This window comes from Engraulis encrasicolus, chromosome 20 (genome assembly GCF_034702125.1).
Source record: "Engraulis encrasicolus isolate BLACKSEA-1 chromosome 20, IST_EnEncr_1.0, whole genome shotgun sequence".
In the NCBI taxonomy this organism is placed as follows: domain Eukaryota; kingdom Metazoa; phylum Chordata; class Actinopteri; order Clupeiformes; family Engraulidae; genus Engraulis; species Engraulis encrasicolus.
Window position 1 is genome coordinate 39,383,393 of NC_085876.1, and position 23,449 is coordinate 39,406,841.

Genomic DNA, 23,449 nt, shown 5'->3' on the forward strand with positions numbered 1-23,449 from the left:
GTGTGTGTGCGTGCGTGCGTGTGTGTGTGCGTGTGCGTGTGTGTGTGCATGTACATGTGTGTCGTGCATGTGTGTATGTTGCTCATTCCATCCGTGCTGTCCCGTCACGTTCATCTTGCCATGAAAGCTGAGCCTGTGGCCGAGAATGGGGATGCAGGTAGGATATAAGGAACCCCACTGTCACCCCCCACTCCCTACTACAGTGTTTCTCAAACTTTTTCAGACCGAGGACCACTTTTCCCCCAAAAAAATCTTCAGGGACCACCTGTCAACTGAATTGACAGTTGACGGGTGCTAATTTGACACTGCTAATGATACCCCTTACTATTATTCACATCACAAGCCCACCCTGTTGTGGTGAAAATAATACTCCAGCTATGTTTAGCTTTGTAATAATGTTACAAATATAGTATACTGCTAGCTTGTCTTGGAAAAGTAGAGATCCCCTCGCGGACCACCTGAGCTCTGTCGCGGACCACAAGTGGTCCCCGGACCACACTTTGAGAATCACTGCTCTACTACCATAATAACAGTCACAACACCCAATGTCTCTCCCTCCCCTGCGTGCAAAAATACCTAATGGCACCTGTCTGAAAGGAAGATAACTACACAAAGTATTCTGCCGTTTGAGGAGTGGCGCCAGTGTCCTAGCACCAGAACGCAATGTTCTTGTTGAGATGCAGTCTTTCGTGTGCGTTGTTTGCGCGGTTTGTGGTCTTTTTTTTGTGTGCATCAATGACAATGGTTAGATTTTTCCCTCGCATCTCTGAGGAGAGCTTCTAAGTGTTCTTCTTGATGGCTGCAGAGGACCACTTAAGTGCCCTCATCCCGCTCTGTGAGAGTGCAGATGATTGTTTCTGTTATTCAGAGGGTCTGCTTATGGCGTATGGTTGTCTCTGTCAGAAAATAAAAAATCTCAAGGCCCTTAGACGTCAAATAATCGAGATCTCAGGAAGCAATTCCTTGTCTATGCCTCTAAGCACATGTATGTTGAAGGTACCGTAGCCAAGCAATGCACATGCACAGGTGCATGTGCCTAAACCATACAGTATATTGGCTACACAGAAAATGCCTGTTCAAAACTCTCCTCTTTTCTTTTTGTTTCCCCCAGTGTACTTTGGGCTTTTGATGTCGCGACTGGGATTATAGCATGATGTTTTATAGCGTACAGTCGGCCACCGATAACAGTTTGGTTTTGGATCAGATTTAAGTACAGAGTTAAAGGATCAGCCAAACACTTCTTTTCTGGGAAGAAGTTAGGTCAATTTCCAAACCGTAGCTGTTAGAAAATGCAAAAACTATGAAAGAGTTGGTAAATTAGCCTATTTCAAATGACTATAAATGTGGTGTTGCTTAAAGCGGCGTTGTAGAGGAGAGAGATACTGTCACTTTGAATTCCTAAACCAGTTGGAGTGTCTCAAGAAGGGCCATGAATGGTTTTCAGTCACGCAGTAGAGTTAGGGCCATAGAATACAGAGATGTCAGTCTCCTGTTCTGGAAGTACACACCCTGCTGCCAGAAACGTGACCCAACCAGCTCTGAATCACCTGGTGCTAATGAGCACTCAAGACAGATAGGATGCGTTCCAAGATACGATCTTGCGTCCTCCACTTGTGCTTGTGGCCTCGTACCAGGAAGTAATACGTTGTGATGACATCACTGACAACAGCATTATATTTCAATGTCTCGCAAAAGCTCAATTGTAAAGTCATTTTCTCATTTGCAAACTGGATGGTGAACGAAGAAGAGTCCCCCAAAAATTGTTGTGTCTAGGCTGACAGCGGGGAAACGTAATTGTTTTCTCCACGGAGGCGGGGCATCAGCAAAACGTGAGGTCGCAAGCACAAGTGGAGGACGCAAGGTCGCATATTGGAATGCACCCATAGATCAGATAAGTCACCTGTGATAGAAACAAAACGTGGGAGATGAGTTTCTATTTTTTGAACCTGGGATTGCTGTCACTGATAAACATGAATATGTAGGTCTTCACTGTTCTAGTTGCTGTCTGTCATGTTGCATTGTTCCGTGACAAAGTACCAATACAATTCAACAATGTCTTTGTCTGCTTCTTTGTTAGCACTGTCTCTGTCGCTAAAATGTCAAAAGCATTAATGAACTCAGAGTGTTTTGCTGAATGCCATTTGCTGTTCACTTGTAAAAACCTACAGGACATACATAACATGTAGATACGCATGAACGGCCATCCGGGTACTTTGCTTGTAAATGTGCGTTAGCGTTACGCCCCTTTGTAGGGGAAAGCAAACCGAATGTCTCATTAATTTATATGCTACATCGGCTAGCCTAAATGAACACAGTCCATGCTTCAGCCACGGCTGTCTGGCTATATTATTTGAACAGCCGACAACAAGTTTTCGACACGTTTCCATGTCTTTCGTTTATTCTCTCCCAACACCACCAATTGACTTGCATTGGCTGTTTTCCCCCACAAATGGGCGTAACGTACATGGAAAACGTCACGCCGTTCATGCGTATATGAAGATGGACCCGACATTCCAGAATGAACATTTTCTTTTAACCTAAAATCGCTTTTTTTTCTTCTTCTTCTTCCCAGGCGGCAGGGACCCACAATCCAAGGTATGCATACTTTATATTACTCTTTTTCGCTCATCTCACAAGCTTTAAAGGGACACTGTGCAGGAAATGGTCAAAAAAGTATTTAACAAATATTTTCTAGTATGGTCCAAGTACAGTCATTTTTGCAGCTAAAAATGGCTATTTTTGGAAATTCAAAATGGCGGACCATGAAGAAGATCCCCCTTTTCATGTATGAAAAGTGCTATTTTTCCAGTCATAATGAAAACTTAGAATTTGATGCTGGTGGTAAGTATTCATGAAAAAGGTAACATTAGTGAATGGGCAGCATGAATTCTGGAAATAAACAACTAAAAATCTCACACAGTGTCCCTTTAAGCTTCTGAATATAGCCCCTTGGCCTACTTTTGACATGAAGGCAGTAATTGTCTTGATTGTCTAATTTGAATCGTAAACACGTTGCTACGCCCCCCGTTTTTGCATGGAGACAGCTGTGAGCATGAGGCGTGAGTCATGTCGCTTATGTAAACGCTTAATGATATCACAAACGAGTGCAAGTATGCACCGGCGTGCCACATCCGTTTAAAGAGCAGCGGTAGGGGAAGGGAATTCTTCTACTTCAGAGGAACGCACACAAGATCTCTCCCGAGGTGAAGGATTGGGAGAGGATGGGAAAGCATTGGAAGGAGGGAGAGAGATGGAGAGAGAGAGAGAGAGAGAGAGAGAGAGAGAGAGAGAGAGAGAGAGAGAGAGAGAGACAGAGTGAATAAGAAATAGATACAGATAAAGAATGAGGATGAGCTCAAAGACCCAGATGCCAGGCAGACAGAGATGAGGAGAGGCAAAGAGATTAAAGGGATGGTGAAAAAAAACACTCACACAGAGAGAAAGAGCGTGAGGAAAATATACATTACATTGGCAAAAGTTGACAAGTTGTCACAGACATTGAGATGTTATATATTGGGAGGACAGAAATAGTGTAAAAAGGGGACAGTTTTATAGTGTCACATGGCCTCTCCAATAAAAAAAAGTTAACTGGAAGTGCTCTTGGAAAAAAAAAAAAAAACCTCCAGAGAACACACTCTTCTTCCCTCCTACATGGGTCCATTTTATATGGAAGAAGTGGATCTCCAGTGGTATCCTATACCTGCAGTTGGTGCCCAATCCTCTTTAAAGTGCAGACTGAGCTGTTTCTTGTCCTCTCTGTGCTCACATAAAACCTTGGTGTGGTCTGGACGTCCCCACAGCAGTATGGAACAATGCGAGGGATGCTGTGTCTACCCAAAGCCAGCAGTTGCACTCGCACTCAACTCTGCAAGGCTCCAAAAAACCCTCTGGTTGCGCAACACAGACGCATAACAATTGATTCATCTCCCCCCACTGCCTTGCTCCACTGTCTCCTGTGTCCTTGTGTCGTCTCAAAGAGTTTTTTCAAGGGTGTGTAGGTCCTCACTTGTTTGGAATGAGAAGGAACGGTTTGGTCAGAGAGTTAGCCAGATTAATGACATAGGTCCTCATTGGCAGTTTTTCCGATGTAAATTTTCTTCACTATAGTATTTCAAACAGTGCGTTTGGAATACCACAATGTTTTCATGGTGATGTTCGCATCTAATTGGGGACTCCAAGGAGACTCGAAAGGATATCGCAAATCAAACACATTTACCCACAAGCCAGGGTCACTGACATGCATATAAATCTTTAAAGGGACACTGTGTGAGATTTTTAGTTGTTTATTTCCAGAATTCATGCTGCCCATTCACTAGTGTTAACTTTTTTATGAATAGTTACCACCACCATCAATTTATAAGTATTCATTATGACTGGAAAAAATGCACTTTTCATACATGTAAAGGGGGATCTTCTCCATGGTCCACCATTTTGAATTTCCAAAAGTAGCCATTTTTAGCTGCAAAAATGGCTGTACTTGGACCATACTAGAAAGTATTTGTTTATTACTTCGTAAACCTTCATGTAAATATCAAATTTGGTGATAGCCAACCCAGTTTCAATGAGCAGCATAGTTGCAGTACCTTTTTTGACCATTTCCTGCACAGTGTCCCTTTAAAAAGTATGCAGGGGAAATTGTTATTACAGTGAATGAAGCCTTGTGTGTTGGCTTCCTGCATTCCTACCTCGGATGATGATGACGACTGGAATGTTTAAAAATTTGATGGGTTCAGCTCAGGAGAAGTCCGGCTAGATTTGTGAATGACGGCAAGGACAAACATGGATTAGTCTCGCCCTCGCAGCTTTGGCACATCATTATTTTGTCTGCTCTGCATGCACCGGCTCTTGGGATGGAACTGTCCTAACTGGGGACCAGCTAGGTTTTGTGAACTGAGATATTTGAAAGACACAGATCTTCTCTATGTATAACTTTATACTGTACTTAAAGTACCTACTCACCAAGAATAGCCTGGCTGAGCCTTGCCCTGGCGAAGACCCCAAAGGATGAACAGCTCACACATGCAGGATCATCCATCAGGCCATCTATCAAATGGATAGATCCAGAGTAAAATAACAGTGTTAATTAAACACTTGGAGAGTACTCTGGGACCAAAATGCTCTCTAGAAAGGGTTAAATCAACTCTCTAAGTGTTTTTTATCTATATCTACTATCTACCAGATAGGATTACAGTCAACTTCGAAACTAGAGATGTACAGGATCCAAGATCCGGTTCCAGATCCGGCAGGATAATAGGGTTTTTCAGACTATCCGGATCCGGCAGGATCTTAAACAGTGGATCCGGCAGTAACCTAAAAATCAGGATCTGGGGCATCTCTACTTTTTACGTAGCCTAGGCTTTTCAGTCAGTCTTTCACAACCCCAATCGCTGCATGGAGTGAAAGCCCTTTGGAAGCGGCCGTTGAAGGCAGTGTGCCAATGAGTCTTAAAAATAGTTAGCGCCAACGTAGTAAAAAGGGCCCATGTGTGCGAGTTGGCTATGTGGTTCAACCCTTTCGTAGGATCCGGTATCCGGTTCCGGATCCGGCAGGATCTTAAGCAGTGGATCCGGTATCCGGAAGGATCCTAAAAATCAGGATCCGGTGCATCTCTATTCGAAACGGATTCTGATGACCTGTGATAATAGGACAGCTGACAATAACCAGGTTGGACAGACTAGCCCAACGCGATGGAGCCAGGCCCATAGAGAGGAACAAAAAAAAGGATTTTCTGTAATGCAGTCTGATGCTGCACCGAGGGTGCTACGTATATCATATCACTCAAAACCAATGAGACGAAGCAGAGCAAGCAGAGATTTTTCCACTGGCTTGCTTTGCTTGGTGATATAGGAATAGGTGTACTGCAGCTGACTCTCAGGGCCTTCAGGCATTTGCCTTAGAGAGCAGGCGGTGGAGCCGCGGTGTCTGAGAGCATACTGTACTGTACGTACGTGCCTCCAGGCCCGCCGACAGGGTGGGACAAGGGGATATGTTGTCCCGGGCCCAGGGAGACAGGGGCCCAGAATAGGGTGCCCATTACATTGTATGTATTTGGTAGAAGGGGCCCTTTCAGATGACTTTGTCCTGGGTCCAGCGAAAGCTGTCAGTGGCCCTGCATGCCTCCATGATATGTTGCACTAACACTAACCCTGATCTCTTCTCCCCCTCTCTTCCCTTTCTCTCCCCCCCTCTCTGGCTCTCTCTCAACAGCGTGGCTTAGACACCCTGTCCATGAAGTCTTCGGACAGCGATGTAAGCGACGTGTCCGCTATGTCGAGCGCGTCTCGACTTAGCAGCACGAGCTACATGTCTGTCCAGTCTGAGAGGGCAAAGGGAAATCGCAGGATCAGGTGGGACCCCCTCTCCATAACCCCCCTCCCCATCCCTATCTCTCTCTCTCTCTCTCTCTCTCTCTCTCTCTCTCTCTCTCTCTCTCTCTCTCTCTCTCTCTCTCTCTCTCTCTCTCTCTCTCTCTCTCTCTCTCTCTATCTATCTCTATCTTCCTTTTCTTTCTTCCTGTTTTTCTTTCTCTCTGTCTTTATAATTCTCTCTCCCGTCTATATGCCCATGCTGTAGATGCCCATGTCTACTACGGTGAAACTCAATATCTCTTCGTTACCGCTATCTTCTTTTTTTCCCCCTGTTTTACTCTTTCTCTCTCTATCCCTCTGTCTTTACTTCAGTCTTTCCTTCACAGTGAGTTCGAGTTTGGCTCTGTCTGATTTTGGAGCCAAACTTCCGAACTTCACACCGTTGTTGAACTCTGGAGTTTGACCGTAGTCAGAAAGGCACCGCGGTTCCTCATGTTCTTTTTCCTGGTTTTTTTTTCTCTGTTTTTCTACTTGCTCTGTCAAATTTCTGCTATTATTACAAGTCTTCATTTTCGCAATCTTATTTTCCTCATTGAGAAATGACAACTCAAAAAGGTAGAGCACTGTGTCTCTTCAGTTTAAAAAAAAAAAAAAAGCCACCATCAGCGGATGTTGAGTTTGGTGTTCTACTGTGATAACTAGAAAGTCAAAGAATGCGCGCACATCAGTGGCACAGGTGCTGGACCAAACGTAAGATAACTGAAAAGAAAATAAAGGTCCGCAACACTGTAAATGCTCCCAGAAGATTTATTGGCACGACGTTTCGGACTCAATGTCCTTCATCAACATTGAGTCCGAAACGTCGTGCCAATAAATCTTCTGGGAGCATTTACAGTGTTGCGGACCTTTATTTTCTCTACTGTGATAACTGCCTTTATGTTTCCATTGTAGAAGCACGCCTGCACTGTACCTGTACCAACGCAAGCCGTCTCTCTTGCCCTCCCTTGATTCTTTTTCTCAGCTCTCTTGCTTTTGTTCTCTTCTTCTTCCCCTCTCGCCTGGCACGTCAGTGTTTTACTGTATGTTTGTGTGTTGGTGTGTTTGTGTGTGTGTGTTGGTGTGTGTGTCTCTCCCTGTGTGTTTGTGTTTCTCTCTCTGTGCGTGTGTGTGTGTGCGTGTGTGTGTGTGTGTGTGCGTGTGCGTGTATGTGTGAGTGGTGTATGTAACTGCATGCCTCTTCTGTTTTCTTTCTTGTGTGTTTGCATGCTTCTCATGACTCCCCCCCCGCCGGCCGCTCTCGTCTCGCGTTCGCAATTCGCCGCGTGTGTGTTGTGTGCGTGCCACTCCACCATACCCCCCCCACCAAAAAAATCATCCATGCCACCACCCACTTCCCTCCAACCCCCCTCCACCAGCCGAGGGGACGCTCTCCAGAGTCAGACCAGCCAAGGGGACGACCTGTCCCTCTCCGAGCTGGTAGAGGAGCTGACAGGAGGAGCAGCGGGGGAAGGAGGAGGAGGAGGAGGAGGAGGGGAGGGGGGAGGAGGAGGAGGAGGAGAGGGGGAGGTGGTGGTGGAAGACGAGGAGGCAGCAGCAGCAGCCGCCGCCGCCGCCGCAGAAGCGGAGAGGTAAAAACCCACCCAGTGCTAAAAAAAACCCTCACATTAATCGTCAGTACTGTCCTTAAACACCCAGTGGCCCCCTAAAACTAACTTCTAGTGTTGACCTATAGAAGCCCTCTATAACACCCTGTGGACCTTAACACTAACTAACTAAACTGCAGTATTAATTCAACACACAGACTCCCAGAGAGTAGATTTAACACCCTCAGAGTACTCTCTAAGAGTCTGAGTGTTTAATTACGACTGCATTTTTTACTGTGTATAATAGGCAGTAGCCTTCCTCACACTAATGGACTATGCTAATATGACCTTTAAAGCCCATTCTGTAGCACCTACTGTACTGGGCCCTCACACTAACATCTAGTCCTTACTTGTAGTTGTGACAACTTCCTTACAACACGAGTGTTACCTCTATAATGATACAGTTCAATCGCCCCTTTCAGACCCTCAAAATAAATCCCCCCATTAATATTTTTACTTGCAGATCAACTCTGGTTTCCAACTCTTGAAACTTTTTTTTTCTCCCACACACCCACATTTTTTCCAAAGAAGGTGTGGATAATATTCATTGCGCTGTAATTAAACAAATATAACCGAAGAAGCACTTCCGAGAACACAGGCCTTCTTTTCAAGAATCAACAACCAGATTCTAAGTGATCTTGCGTTTATTTTTCGGGCCGTACTGTAGTCTCAGCAGTGATGCCTAGCGATACAGGCAGATGTGACGGACGGCTAGGTCTAGCCTGATTATCATCGACTTTCAAATATCTTCGAGACTTGGTCTGACCAAGAGCTTAACAATTAACGTTTCCCAAACAGCATAGTTGACCCGCCTCTACCCAGGTCCATTGGAGCTGTTCAAAGTTGATTGGGTCCCGACAAAGTGGGTGGAGTTCCCGATTTTTCAAGAGATAAGAAATTATATTTACATCGCTCTTGGCTTGACTAGGCTAGGTCTGCATCAGGTCTCTTGAAGCAGTGGCCTCAGCACCAGTTTTTACCCCAGTATTTCCATTGCCCAGACCGTGCACCACGAATTAGTCCAACAGCCACGCATGAATATCAATGGGAGTATACACATAACACGTACGCTAGTCCAACTTTGTTTTGCCTATAGAGCTACCAGAGGTGTCAAAAGTAAAAGTGTAAAAAAAAGAAACACAGGTTGCCTTCCAGCACAGGTAACAGCTGACTCTGCAGTGGTTGGGTCAAGTTTGTGTTCGGCTCTGGGTAGGTTTGTAGTGTTTTGCAGTAACAACACAGTCTATCTATGTGTACCTCATTAGGCATACCATACAAAGGAGTAAATGGTGTAACAGATATGTAGAGATGCACAGGATCCAAGATCCGGTTCCGGATCCGGCAGGATAATAGGGTTTTTCACAGGATCCGGATCTGGCAGGATCTTAAGCAGTGGATCCGGTATCTGGCAGTTACCTAAAAATTAGGATCTGGTGCATCTCTATCCTAGGTTTTTCAGTCAGTCTTTCACAACCCCAATTGCTGCATTGAGTGAAAGAACTTTGGAAGCGGCCAGTGCAGGCATTGTGGCAGTAAGCCAATGAGTCTAAAAAATCGTTTGAGCCAACGTAATAAAAGGGCCCACATATGCAAGTAGGCTATGTGTTTCAACCCTTTCGTAGGATCCGGTATCCGGTTCCGGGTCAGGCAGGATCCTAAAAATCAGGATCCGGTATCCGGCAGGATCCTAAAAATCAGGATCCGGTGCATCTCTACAGATATGTAATATCATGTGCTAGTGTTGTCCTTACACCATACATTTACTTTTTTACTTTACCTTGTGACACCTCTGCGCGCTCCACAACGCTGCTTGTTCTATGGGATACACTGTACAGTATGCCCCCAGCACAAGGTGTAGATCTCACAACCACAGTCCCGTCGCATCATCAGTCAGCCCAGCCGTTTTTACAGACAGCCCTCCTTTGCTTTTTTTTGCCTTCTTTTAACCAGAGTTGATACTTCAGCTCTGTTAAACACTGCTAAATCTCAGATTGGGGAAGAAAAGAAAAAAAAAAAACACGGAATGGGATTTTGAAAAGCTTGATTCCTATAATAATGTATACAACGAGATTGGAGTTCATACCAAAACCAAGTGAGCTCAAAATTTTATATCCAGTCTTCTAATGTTGGATGGCAGCGAGTGTGTGTATTCTTTATTATTAGACTCTTGAAATCATTGGGAATAGTAAGGGCACGTTGATATGCCTTACTTACTCACATGTGTTCAAGAGGCTAAGAAGGAATGAAATACACACACACACACACACACACACACACACACACACACACACATACACACACACACACACACACACACACTTTGCTGGTGATCCAGCCAATCCCATTCTGTGTTGTCGCTTAGTACCACACGGCACACTCGAGTCACTTGGTGCTTTTTGTGGGGCGTGATGTCATCATGTGTGGTATGAGCGATGCTGCATAATGCACACTATCAGTGGTGCCGCCGCCACCATCACCACCCACACACCCGCACACCTCCCTCACTCATTCACAAAATGGCGCCCAGCTTTTAGATCAACGGCGTAAATGAGTGGCCATTTACAGTACAATGCCGTTTTGGTAACACTTTACTTTACGGATCGCTAATAAGGTGGTCATTTCGTGTTAATTTCATAGTTATTTCATAGTTGTTTCAGGGCAATAACTGTTTGTTTTTAGTAACAACAGCGAAATAACCGTACAGTTTCCAGTGCATTGTGGTGACACCCTGATGACTCGCAGCACGGTGACACTTTGTTGACACACACACACACACACACACACACACACACACACACACACACACACACACACACACACACACACACACACACACACACACACACACACACACACACACACACACACACACACACACACAATGCACTGGAAACTGTATGGTTATTTTGCTGTTGTTACTAAAAACAAACAGTTATTACCCTGAAATAACTATGAAATTAACATGAAATTACCACCTTATTAGCGGTCCGTAAAGTAAAGTGTTACCGCCGTTTTTATATTAGAATTCCTTCCCCCCCTTCTCCTGGTCCTGTAGATGGAAAAGGAATGTCAATGTATTCATTGCTGCATGTTTTTTTTCTGCATGATAAAATTTCCCTTGATTGCTTGTTTGTTTGTGAATGGGTCTGTGTTTTAGGAAAGTATTTGGGCTTGCATGCACTGTGTATACTGTGTGGTTTGGACTGTTCGTATAGACTAGAGATTGTATGCATGTCAGGATTTGTATATTGCCACTTTTTCTATGTCTCTCTGTCTCTCTCTGTATCACTCTATCCCAGTATCTCTCTTTTCTCTTTTTTTCATCTGCACTTTTCTTCGAGTCTGTCCCGGCATCCCTTCCTCCTTTCCCCTGCTGTGTGCCCCCCCGACCTCCACCCCATCTTACATAATGTGACTGCCATTCTGCTTTTGCCTAAACACAAACACAAGCATACACTACACACACATGAGCGCTCACACGCACGCACACACACACACAGGATTGGTGCATACTGATAGGGCCAGCTGTTCATGAAACCTAGCCACCCACACACACACACATATACCGCATCTGTGGGACAGACACACACACAGCTGTTCACCCAAACACATAGACTAGACACACACAGAGGCTCATGCAAACATACACACAAACACCCACACACACACACACACACACACAAAAACATGTGCATGCACACACATACACACACACACACACACACACACACACACACACACACACACACACACACACACACACACACACACACACACACACACACACACACACAGACACACAGACACACACACTTTATGCTTCTTATTTCCCGTGATCAATCAAGCCTTTTCTAGTTCTCCTGCACCAGAAGCACTGATGACGCATTTTAGTAATACAGTACGTAGTAGAATTAGGCCTTTTAGTAAGATCGCTTTATCAAAGTCTTTCATCCATTGTGACAAAAGTAAGCCTGGGCTTCCTCAGTGTCTTTATTTGACGTAAAAGCCCCATCGTCGATCCAGCAGCGTCACTAAACTAAACAGGCTCTGGAGGGTTAAGCTTTGCCGCTCCTGCCTGACTGGCTGGCTTGCCTGCTTGCCTGTCTGGGCCCTGTCTGCTCCTACTAACGAGAGTTGATGTGTATAATTCGAAAACTACTGGGGCGAGCGGAGCGTCCCCCCGACAGATGTCTGCTGCAGACGTTCAGACCACATGTTTGCCATGAGATGATGCGATTTGTTGGCTGGCTGCAAACTCGAGGCAAAAAAAAAAACGCAGGCAGGAATCAAGAGGTGGCCCTGCAGGCTTTAATAGGGATCAGGTTTTTGTCGGAGCGTTTTGTCAGGGCCAAAAATTCCTCGGCGCTTCGCTCAAACAAAGAGGACGGACGCGTGGAGTATAGAGACGCATGGAGGTGTAGAGTTCAGTTTCCACTCAGTGTGCGAGTGACTCACAGGCTTTTAGATCAGAATGTCAAAAAAAAAAAGAAATGAAAAGAAAAAAACAGCTGCGCAGTCTGATGCACTTTGACCCATATAGTGTAGCGTGCGAGACGTTCTGGTGAACGTCTGGTAAATCTATCCCTTCATCACAACCAGTTTTTTTTTTTTTTGTATAACGGAGATTCGCCGATTCTAAGCCACGCAACCAGATAGAAGGAAGTGAAAGGTTTTGCTTGGCAACTCCCTGGCTTGCTTGCCCTCACCTGGTTGGTTGCCATAGAAACGGTGCGTCTGGGCCCTCGCTCACGGTTAAGTGGACTGGAGGAAAGAGGGAAGCAGGGGAGCAGAAGTTGAGATTTTAAAAGAAGCCAATTAGCCCTCTTCCTCCTCATCTATCCTCATCCCTTTTCTCTTCCTCCTCCTTCTCTTACTCCAGCTGTATGTCTTCCCCTGACTCTTAAACGTCTCAAGGAGGTAGTTGATGGAACAGCAGGAGCGATTTTAAAGAAAGAAATTGGCCCTCTTCCTCATAATCCACAGCCTACACTTTTCCCTCCAGCCAGTGGCAATCTTACAATGACTGGTGCCCGGAGTTTAGTTTAGTTTATTTAGTTTAGTTCAACAGGGACCATGCACAATACACATTGATTACAGAAGTAAAAAGATGGCTTGTGCCAGATTATAGCTATATAGCTAATTTCCATCTGCAGTCCCTGGACTGACGCGGCCCCCTCCGGCACTCCTCCCCCAACCAAGCCCCCCACACGAAAAAATGTAGTAAAATCGGCAAATAAGCACCAACTGATAAAAACGGCTAATACAACGTTCTTATGGCAATGGCATGGTAATGGTGCAGAAATAACGTGTTTATAACACTAATTGGTGGTTTTCGGGATGGTGCTGCCGCCCCCTCGCAATTGCCCGGTTGGCTCGTCTCTTGGACCGCCCCTGCCTCCAGCAGTATGTCCTCCTATGGCTCTAACAGCCTTGTGGAGGGAAGGAGATCGGAGATAGAAATCGGAGAGATTTGAAAGAAACAAAACATTGCAGGCTAGACACACAGACAACAGACAGATAAACAGACACAGTGATTGCAATGCCTGGCCCAACCCCCTTTGGCGGACCAGATAATGAATGAAAAACGACGTTGAAAGCTGAATCAGTGGAATATAACTTTGTGATTCAGAAGAGATGAAAAAAGTGAGGCATTTCCCCTTAATGTCTTTTACCAGCGGAGCGAACCCTGCAGTGGTGTACTGTACGCTTCCATGGCAACAGATGGTATTCCGTCATTAGCGCTGCCGTGACATTGGGAGATGCTATCAGCAGAAGGTTCAGCAGCTTGCCAGCAAAAAATAGTGCTCACATGTTGATTATGTTTTTGAATAAGAGAGAAAAAATAAAGGCACCCTCTTTTGACACCCTTCCACAAGCAGTAAAAAAGAGGAATAGATTTTAAAGGCAGTGTATTCCATTTTAATTCTATTCCTGTGTGCCCAGTACCTAAAAGGACTTAATTCAGTCCAGCCTTCTAGCTCCTTTATTAAGCTTTTGTGTTGGCATGGTTATTTTTAATCTCATCTAGAAGCAACTCTGTATGACACTGAAGTGGGTCTGTCCGTTTGCTTTTTCGAGGGTTTGCCCATGACGAGGGTCTGATAGGGCGTGTAATTCAGGTGAACTATAGACTATATGAGTCGAACCCTACACATCCAAAAGTTTGTGGAGATGGAAGGTTGTGGAATTGGTCTCCTACCTTCTCCAAATCATTTATTTTGGATACCCAACCCCCACCCCCAACACAATAGTTTAGTTTAGTTATTGTTTATTTTATAGCAATAAACAGGTACATACCATGTAGACTCTGCCCAACAGCCCAACAGAAATAATCATCATTGCATTCATGGTCTAGGTAAATGTCCAAGTCCCGTGACTAGAAGTGCTTTTTTTACTACCATGATTGTGTCCACACTGCACCCCTCAAACACAGGTCAACACCCAACCCCCGATCCCCTTGGCCATGAAGCATATGTGCTACCACTGGTGTTTTTATTAAGAGGGGGAAGTGAAACATTTTTTATTTTTTATTTTTATTTCTCCTTTATTTTACTAGGGTAAAAACACATTGAGGCAGTTGCCTCTTTTTTCAAGTGGGCCCTAGCCAAAAGAGCAGCAAAAACGCAAAACACACTCCATAGGACTCACAGTACAGACAGAAACAAACACTTCACAAAGACAACATATCCACAGACAGCAAAGCATAAAGGATTGAGACATAAAAACATGCAAGACATAACCATATAGAAATATGCAGGACATAACAAAAACATGCAAGCAAGACAAACAGAGCTCATCAATAAAATACACAGCAAGGACATAACAAGAAGCAATGCAGACACTTATAAGATGAACACAAGACATGCTACGCTGAATTTTTTTTTTTTTCAACTACAAAACCTCAAAACATCTGCATGGCCTGCATATTGACATCCTCCGCGGAGTGCTGTGCAGTCATTTGGCGGTGGACTATGCTGCCGTCGGAGTCAGGCGCACAGTGACGTCACCATATTGGGCCTTCAAAGTTCGGCGGGGCAGTTGTTGTTGTTACAGTGGGTTTCAGCTCGTTTGAAACACCAATACCGCAAAATGAGAACACACACCCTGTTCAGGGGGCGGAGGAATCTGTTGTGAAGAAGGAGAGAAACGACAAATGGAGAGGAGAGAAATGTCTTGAGGAAGGAGAAATGGAGAGGAAAGAAAAATTGAGAGAGAGAGAGAGAGAGAGAGAGAGAGAGAGAGAGAGAGAGAGCGTGAGAGAGATTGCGCTGGCACATGCTGTGTCTCTTGGGTCTTTGGGGTTTCCCAGTGTTGGCAGCGCAAGAGTCACTCAGGGGGCATCTGCTGGACCATCCCTTTGCTGGCCCCCCAAGTCCTACTCACACACACACACACACACACACACACACACACACACACACACACACACACACACACACACACACACACACACACACACACACACACACACACACACACACAAACACACACACTCACACTCACACCTCTTAGTCTAACTCTGTTTCTCACAATCACTCTCAAAACACATACTCGCACACATACTCTCTGTCACACAATCCCTACCACACACACATACTCCGTATGCTGGTTTTCATGCGCAGCCATGCATACACTCTCTTTTTACACGCAATCATATACACATATGCGTGCACACAACCACACACACACACACACATAGTCAACGTCTGTTTCTCATTAAAAAGTAATAATGATACAAAAAGTTAAGTCACATCTCCGCTGGCTCCCGTGTGCTTGCCCGCTCTCGCAGAAGCCCCAGACAACAGTAGCCAGTGTGAGCCACACACACACACACACACACACACACACACACACACACACACAGCAGCCAATCTGGATAGCTAAGCCATGACCAGTACCACATCATTAGGCTCGCACGCTCCTTCAGTCTCAAGCACATGAACACACACACACACACACACATATTCGCCAGCATGTGCGCACACACACACATACTTGCATGCTTACACACATACTGTACACACACACACACACACACACACCCCCACACACACAGGCGCGTGCTTGCTCGCTCTCAAATACAAACACGAAGTCGCACATGCAAACACATACTGTACACACACAGCACAACACAATCCAGTACAGCCAGAGACACCAACCCACCCCCCAGTTGATCGTAGGATGGAAAGAAAGTTTTCTGATGGTGTACACAAAAATGAGAAGAAAAAGAGGGAAAAAAGTAATGACAGCATAAGTAAATGCATTGCGTGCAGACCTGCTGGGTTATTTTCTACTCCTCCTGCACTTTACGGTCAGGCAGAGAAGCTGTTAATAACACATGTGGCTTTTTGGCCCGGGCCTCAACAGCCATCATCTACAGCTAAGCCCGCGATTCTCAACCTTTTTTGTACAAACGCCCCCTTGACCTCATCGTAAGCCTGCCAACTCTCTCTTGACTTCATAAGTCTTCCAACGTCCCCCTCTGTATTAGATCAGTGCTCTCCCCATTTGCAACTGTCCGCCAACCGCAACCAGCTGTCTCCTTCTCAACGCCCTCCAAGGGCTCCCTAGTGCCCCCGGAGGGGCTGTAGAACCCCTGTTGAGAAACACAAATCTAAGCAGAGCAGGGTGCGACTCTCCAGCAATAAGACTATCGTAAAAGTCACACTCAAGCAGGCTATCAGTTTCACTCCAGCGAGTTTGAGATTAGACTTCAAAACCTGGTCGATCTTTTTTTTGTCTTTTTACCACTTATCTGTAAACTGTCTGAACTGCGCGACCTGTCTTTATGATGATTCGGATGGGGGAACACTTGAGTGTCTCCTAGCCAAGAACGTTCAGCAACGCAGCAGGGAGAGATGAAATTCTACTCTGTGGAGTTTTTTTTTGCTTTTTACATCGGAAAAACAAAGAGAGAGGCAAAAGAGAAAAAAAGAGAAGACAGGGAAACCCCACATATTCCAATCTGATAGTAACACCGAAGTCTGGGATATGGATTCGAAAAAGGAGCCTTTTAACGGCGCGGGTGGAAAACTAGCGTCTCAGAGGAGGACGGAGTAGAGTCGTAGTATCAGGGAACAGCAGCAGCAGGTCTTACTGTGCAGCTAATGGGATGTGATTGGCCGCCTGTACGGGAGATCGCGCTGGCACGAGCGCTACCTCCTGGCTTACGCTCTAGTAGCAACAGAAGACCACGCGTTGCGTTCCAAAAGTTTTTGGGCTTCGGCCTCGAAAGAAATAAGAGTCGTAATGACGCAGACATCTTTGGTTTACCGTTTAAAGCTGTCTCTCTTTTTGTCTTTTTTTTACTCAAGCACATTTGTACAGAATATCTATGAATAATAGTAGCAAAAAATTGGATTATTGTTGTTGGCTAGCGTTGTACTTTGCTAGCACCTCAGGGAGCTAGTCCTACAGGATAGAGACAGTTCTATTGTCACGGCAACAGTGGAGGAGCATTTGGAGGAATAGTTAGAGACAGAGAGAATGGGAATGGGTTTATAACATTTTTTTCTATCACAAGATGGATTTCCTTACGAAAATACAAGTAACACATGTCAAGTCGGTGCAAGCCCTCAAAGAGAAAGCCTTCTCTGCACTGGCTCATAGACTTCGTTCGCTGAGTAATTTCAATAACAAGGACCATATGGTGTTGTGAGAGAGCCTGTGTCGTGGCACTTGTGCCTCTATCAGAGAGCTTGTGTGTGTGTGTGTGTGTGTGTGTGTGTGTGTGTGTGTGTGTGTGTGTGTGTGTGTGTGTGTGTGTGTGTGTGTGTGTGTGTGTGTGTGTGTGTGTGTGTGTGTGTGTGTGTGTGTGTGTGTACATACGTGCATACACACGTGTGTGTGTGTGTGTGTGTGTGTCTGTGAATCAACAGAAACTTAAGAGACATACCATCAATCACAATTCAAAGGGTAAGCATATTGCGTTCCCAGCACACCTCATTTTGTTTTCGTTCACAGAAACTGGGCTACAGCAATAGAATAGGCTCTGAAAGTGTTCCTCATAATATTCACAGAATACGATTGAAATTCTCTATCTCTCTCAGGTCTTACTTTCATTCCATCTCTCTCTCTCTCTCTCTCTCTCTCTCTCTCTCTCTCTCTCTCTCTCTCTCTCTCTCTCTCTCTCTCCCCCCCCCCCCAATAGGCCTGATGCTTGTGCTTGCATGCATATGCCACGTCGTCACGTGTTACTGTGTGTACTCTGCGATGTGTATGCACATAATGCATGTGTATGGGTACCCGCCTTTAAGCAATGGTAGAGCGATCTTTGTGTTTGTCTAGGAAGACACACACAGCATCTGTCTCTGCCTCTCACTGCCAACATGTCACACACATCAGTGTAAACACAAGCCTGCTCATACAGGTCCTTCACACATGCTGTTTGCGCACAACCAACAGTTTACTGCCTTGTAGCTCAGCTGCATACAGTATTGCTTTCAGTAAAAGGACAACAGCCCAGTGCAATTAAGTAAAGTCAGTTTGCTAAAGTGTTTTAGTTATTAGACCATCCTCACAGAAGTTCTTGAACCGGTCAACCCAAATTATTGGATTATTATGGAGGTACAGATTACTGCCCAGGCCTATAGGGCCCATGCCCAGGGGCCCAAGAGTCAAGGGGGCCCTGAAGTTGTAGCCTCAATATTTGCATTCTCATATTGCGTTAGAATCACACTTTTAACAGCTGTATTTTCTCGGGGGTTAACTTCCTATTTCCCAACAAGACATAGACTCTCACACATAGCCTAAAACCCTGAGTCTTTTTTTTTTTTTTTTTTTTTTTTTAACTAGCAACACCCATTGAGGAGGTGCTTTCTTGTTTTCTGCCTCAGACACCTAAAAAATGGAAGCCCCAAGAAGAAAAGCACCATCTGAATGCAGTCACACACTTTAGGTCTTGCTTAGGTGCTAAAACAAGGCATACTGTATAGAAAGTATGCAATGATGAGGAGTCATGCTAAACTGATGTTACGTATTTGATAATAATAGAGCAATCTCCTCAATTTCCCTCGGGATCAATCAATTATACTCTACAATCTAGAACTCCTTTGAGAAATCCATCTATGAATCCATTCCAGAATGTTCTTTTCCAACATTCACTGGTGCAGGTGAACATGACGTAAATGTAAACGCTCCTACTGATTCTTTTAGACTCACTGACATTTTTTTCCAATTCCTCCTCACCAAAAACCTGCTCTGTAGTTGACAGATTCTCCTACCCAAATACCCTCCTGATGAAGTCCTGTTCTCGTAAACCCATATACTGTCCTATTGTGTACCCTGTTGCTGTGTCTCAGATATACCTGTATACAGCCCACCTTAGTCATGTATACCTTCCCTCTCAGGTGTGTAGATGTATACATGTACCTCTATACCTGTATATACCTGTGTGTGTATATCTGTCTCTCTTGACCCCTGTAGCTGAGGCCTGTTCTTGTTTGTCTCTCTCCTTTTGTTATCATCCATCCATTCCTCCATCCTTTCCTCTCCTCCTTTCCTACTCTCACCCCAAACACCTTGCTTTGGCTTTCTCTTTCCTGTCGCTTTGGTCTTGCTCTTTCTGTCAACCTTTCTTCCTTTCTTTCTTTCTTTCTTTCTTTCTTTCTTTCTTTCTTTCTTTCTTTCTTTCTTTCTTTCTTTCTTTCTTTTTTTTCCTTCTGTGTTCTGCTCTTGCTTTCTCTCGTTCTGTTGTTTTCTCTTTTTCCTGTCCTTGTCTTCCTTCTTCTGTCTTTCTGTTTCTCTTTCTCTTTGTCTGTCTCTCTCTCTCTCTCTCTCTCTCTCTAAATCTGTCCATATATCAAACAACCCCTCTCCTCCTACTGCGGGCTGCTGTGCTGGCCAACCTGGTCTGGGTGCTGACAGTGACTTTACGTCCAAAATGAAAAACAGGGCGGCGGGCACGGGCAGTGCCATGACCAAGAGCTCCAGCGTGGGCGGCGAGATGTGCTCGCTCGGCCGCAACGACGACGACGACGAGGACAAGAAGCGGCGCTCCAGTTTCGGGGCGCGCATGGCCGCCATGGTGGGCCTGGGCAAGAAGAGCCAGAGCACCTCGCAGCTCGACCCTGAAGGTAAGACCAACTTTTTTCATCTCTGAGGGGTTTTTTGACGTTTTTTTGAAGTCTCCTTCAAAATGTATCCAGTGTTGCCAGATTGGGCGGTTACCCGCCCAATTGGGCTACTTGGGATGGCCGTCTGCATGTAAAAACGGGAAAAATTGACCATTTGGCGTTTTTTTTCTGCTGTTTTATGCCTATAGAAATCAATGTTTTTTGTTGAAATTGGGCGGAACTTAGCGCATTTTGGCAGTTTTTGAGAACGTTTTGGGCGGGATTTGATCAGACACATCTGGCAACATTGAATGTATCATATGAACAGGAGCTATCAGCAGGGGCAGTGCTCAGGAACACGATAACATCCTTCATGGCGTACCACATATCGAGGATGTTATCACTACATACCTAGCTCAAAATATGCGGGTAGCACTCTCTGTTGAGGTTCATATTTTAACCAGAAATTCAAAATCAGTCTTGTGTTGGCCATGTATTCTCATGTTTCTTGTTCTTTGTTGCTATAAGGACGTTAGTGTTGATATAATCGTAATAAAGACCTAGCAGGCCCATGATTTTGCCTAACACATGTCACTTATTCAGTCAGTAATTAGGCATGAGTTAGTGGCTAACATGTGAATCCTAAGATAAAGAGAAACCCACATGTTTTGAGCTAAGTACAGTATGTAGTGATTACATGCGCAATGATGATTACATCCGTGGTACACCATCAGGCATGTTCCTGAATGCTGCCCTTGATGATATTTCCGGTTCATACAGTATGATAGCTTTTGATGGAGTGGCCATCACTAGGGTTGTGAGTGCGCGTTTGACTGTCACACCAATGAACTCTGGCTCTCAGAGCTCCAGTTTGTTCACCCCCAGAAGTTGCGCGTTCAAGTCCCGGCAGGGCATCTCTACTCCCCTTTGCTACCAGAGGATTTGCATCAAATGTTGTATGTTGTTAACATCTGCAATGGGTTTGTGAACTGATTTCGGAGGCCTCGAAAGAAGGCAGTTGGGGGCGACTGCATAGGCTTAGTTTGTTGTTTGTTTGTTTATTTCTTTTATTTTCTGTTTCCCTGTGTCGTTGTGGCATGGGCCCGTCTGTGTGACGCAGCTTTGCAGATACTATTTGAGTTTTTCCACACATTTTGTCCACATCCTCAAATACACACCTTGTGTTAGCTGGAGTGTGTGTTTTTTTCCTAATGCTCTCATTCGTGTTGATTTGTTGTTGCTTATGGTGTGTTTTTTGTGAGGTTTTGCACTGAGAGAATAATAGCACCTGTAGCAGAGATTCTTTAAGTATGGAGATACAGTATGCCAATGTAAAAGGTTGCTATGGGCACCTAACATGACCAGGTTCCGGTCTGCCTAAAGGGGCGTGTCATAATACTCCTACAATGAACAGTCCTTAGGTCTGCCTAGGTCTGCCTAAAGGGGGCCATAATAGAACCAGGAAACAATGGGCCAATGGAACCTCTCTCTCTCTAGTCTCTCTGCCTATACCCTTGTCAGGTAGTTAGCATCTTCTTCCTTCTACTCTGGCCTGGGAGAGTCGGGAAATGGAGAAAGGGGAGGGAACAGGAAATTATGTGATGGAGTTGGATCATGTGACCCTTCCGGTGTACAGAGACGATTCATATGATATTGGCTACTTCTCAATGCCAAGTGTTCGTGAAACGCCTGGTGATTGGATACTCCGAGGAGTTCACCAAAGAGTATCCAATCACTGTGCGTTTCACGTCCTAGCAAGGCTAGAACACTGGGCATTGAGAAATGGCCATAGGCCATTTATAAAGAGTTGCCCTTTAGGAGACGAGGGAGAGACAAGGAGAATGAATATAGCTCAATGGAAAGTCCCTCTTTGTTGCTTTGGTGACATGTGGTATGATTTATTTATCTTGGTAACCATGTTGAAAATATTTGGTGTAGCCATGCATGTCCCTTATTCACCCACATAACAGTGCCTACTCCAGAAACCCTTTTGCTGATTAATTTAATAACGTGACATGATTAGCTTTGTGATGGCGTTGGTGTTGGTGTGTGCTTGTCCAGTTAGCGTTGCGTTAGCAGAGATTTGCTGAGTTGAGATGATGTTTGTTGTGTTGGGTTTGATTGTGTGGCCTCAAGATGTGAAAGTGAAGTGAAAGCCCATCCATTCCCATTGCCATTGTGACACAACACTCCAAAGCACACAGTACACACTGCACATACTGAAATTGCATTTATGCCTCACCTGTGCGAAGGGGGCAACCCCAAACAGTGCCCCAAGGGAGCAGTGTGGTGGGACAGTACCACCCTCAGGGTAGCTAAGTCATGGAGGAGGATGGGGGAGAGCACTGGTAAATTACTGCCCCCACCAAAGTGGCGGCTCGGGAGTTGAACCAGGAACCTTTGGGCTACAAAGCCTGGCGCCCTGACGCCACGTAGGGTGCCTTTGTCACCCGCGTAACCATGCACTACTTCAGAAACCCTTTTTTCTGCCGTTTAACTTCATTATTAAAATAGCCCTAAACATTATTTCATGAGGCGTACACTTCCAGTTAGCGGTGGTCAGGGGCGCTGCCAGAAATGTTTCGAGATTCGAATTTTGGGCCCCCTTAAGGGCCCCTCTCAGTGCTTGGGCCCCCTTAAGGGCCCCTCTCAGTGCTTGAGCCCTTAGAATCTGTACCACTTTTCCCCCCCTAGCGCCCCCCATGGCGGTGGTGGCCTGAGTTGAGAACGGCCATTAGCCATGAGATGAGGGAGGAGGGTGACGCACATGTGCTGCTTGGCCCTGGCAAGGCCCTCATCATGACACACAAGTAACGACTACAGAGAGAGAGAGAGAGAGAGAGAGAGAGAGAGAGAGAGAGAGAGAAAGAGAAAGAGAAAGAGAAAAAAAGAGAAAGTGGTGGGGAGGGATTCGGATAGATTTGGTAAGGGGGAGAAAAAAGAGAAAGATAGATAGATCAAGAGAAATACAGAGAGGGAGGATAGGAGAGAGAGAGAGAGCGAGAGAGAGAGAGAGATGGGTGACAGAGACAGAGTGGGCTACAGAGAGAGAGAGAGAGAGAGAGAGAGAGGCAGAGAGAGAGAGAGCGAGAGAGAGAGAGAGAGAGAGAGAGAAAGAGGAAGTGCGAGTGAGGCCGGTCAGGGTTCAGAGCTTTCTTACCTCAGCTTGCTGGAAGCAGGACATGGCGTGAGAGAAGTTCAATTTTTTACTCAACATCAATTTCCCTTCTTCCCCTTCATCTTTTCTTGGACAGTAGTAAAGCAGACTCTGAGCTGAACCTTGCATTCCAGGCGAGGATTAATCACACATAAGCGCGCGCACACACACACACACACACACACACACACACACACACACACACACACACACACACACACACACACACACACACACACACACATATTAGTAAGGAATGGCTTGACTTCCGAGTGTTGTGTTTAAGAT

General features: G+C 45.3%; 1 protein-coding gene across 1 annotated transcript in view; it reads left to right on the forward strand.

Moving 5' to 3' along the window:
• The window catches only part of LOC134436616 (regulating synaptic membrane exocytosis protein 2-like), a 165,722-nt gene that overhangs the window by 107,458 nt on the left and 34,815 nt on the right, over positions 1-23,449 (forward strand). The window contains exons 21-24 of the mRNA XM_063185919.1: positions 128-157; positions 2,573-2,595; positions 6,208-6,347; positions 19,817-20,025. Coding sequence (XP_063041989.1) covers positions 128-157; positions 2,573-2,595; positions 6,208-6,347; positions 19,817-20,025 — 402 coding nt within the window. The remainder of the gene's footprint in view (positions 1-127; positions 158-2,572; positions 2,596-6,207; positions 6,348-19,816; positions 20,026-23,449) is intronic.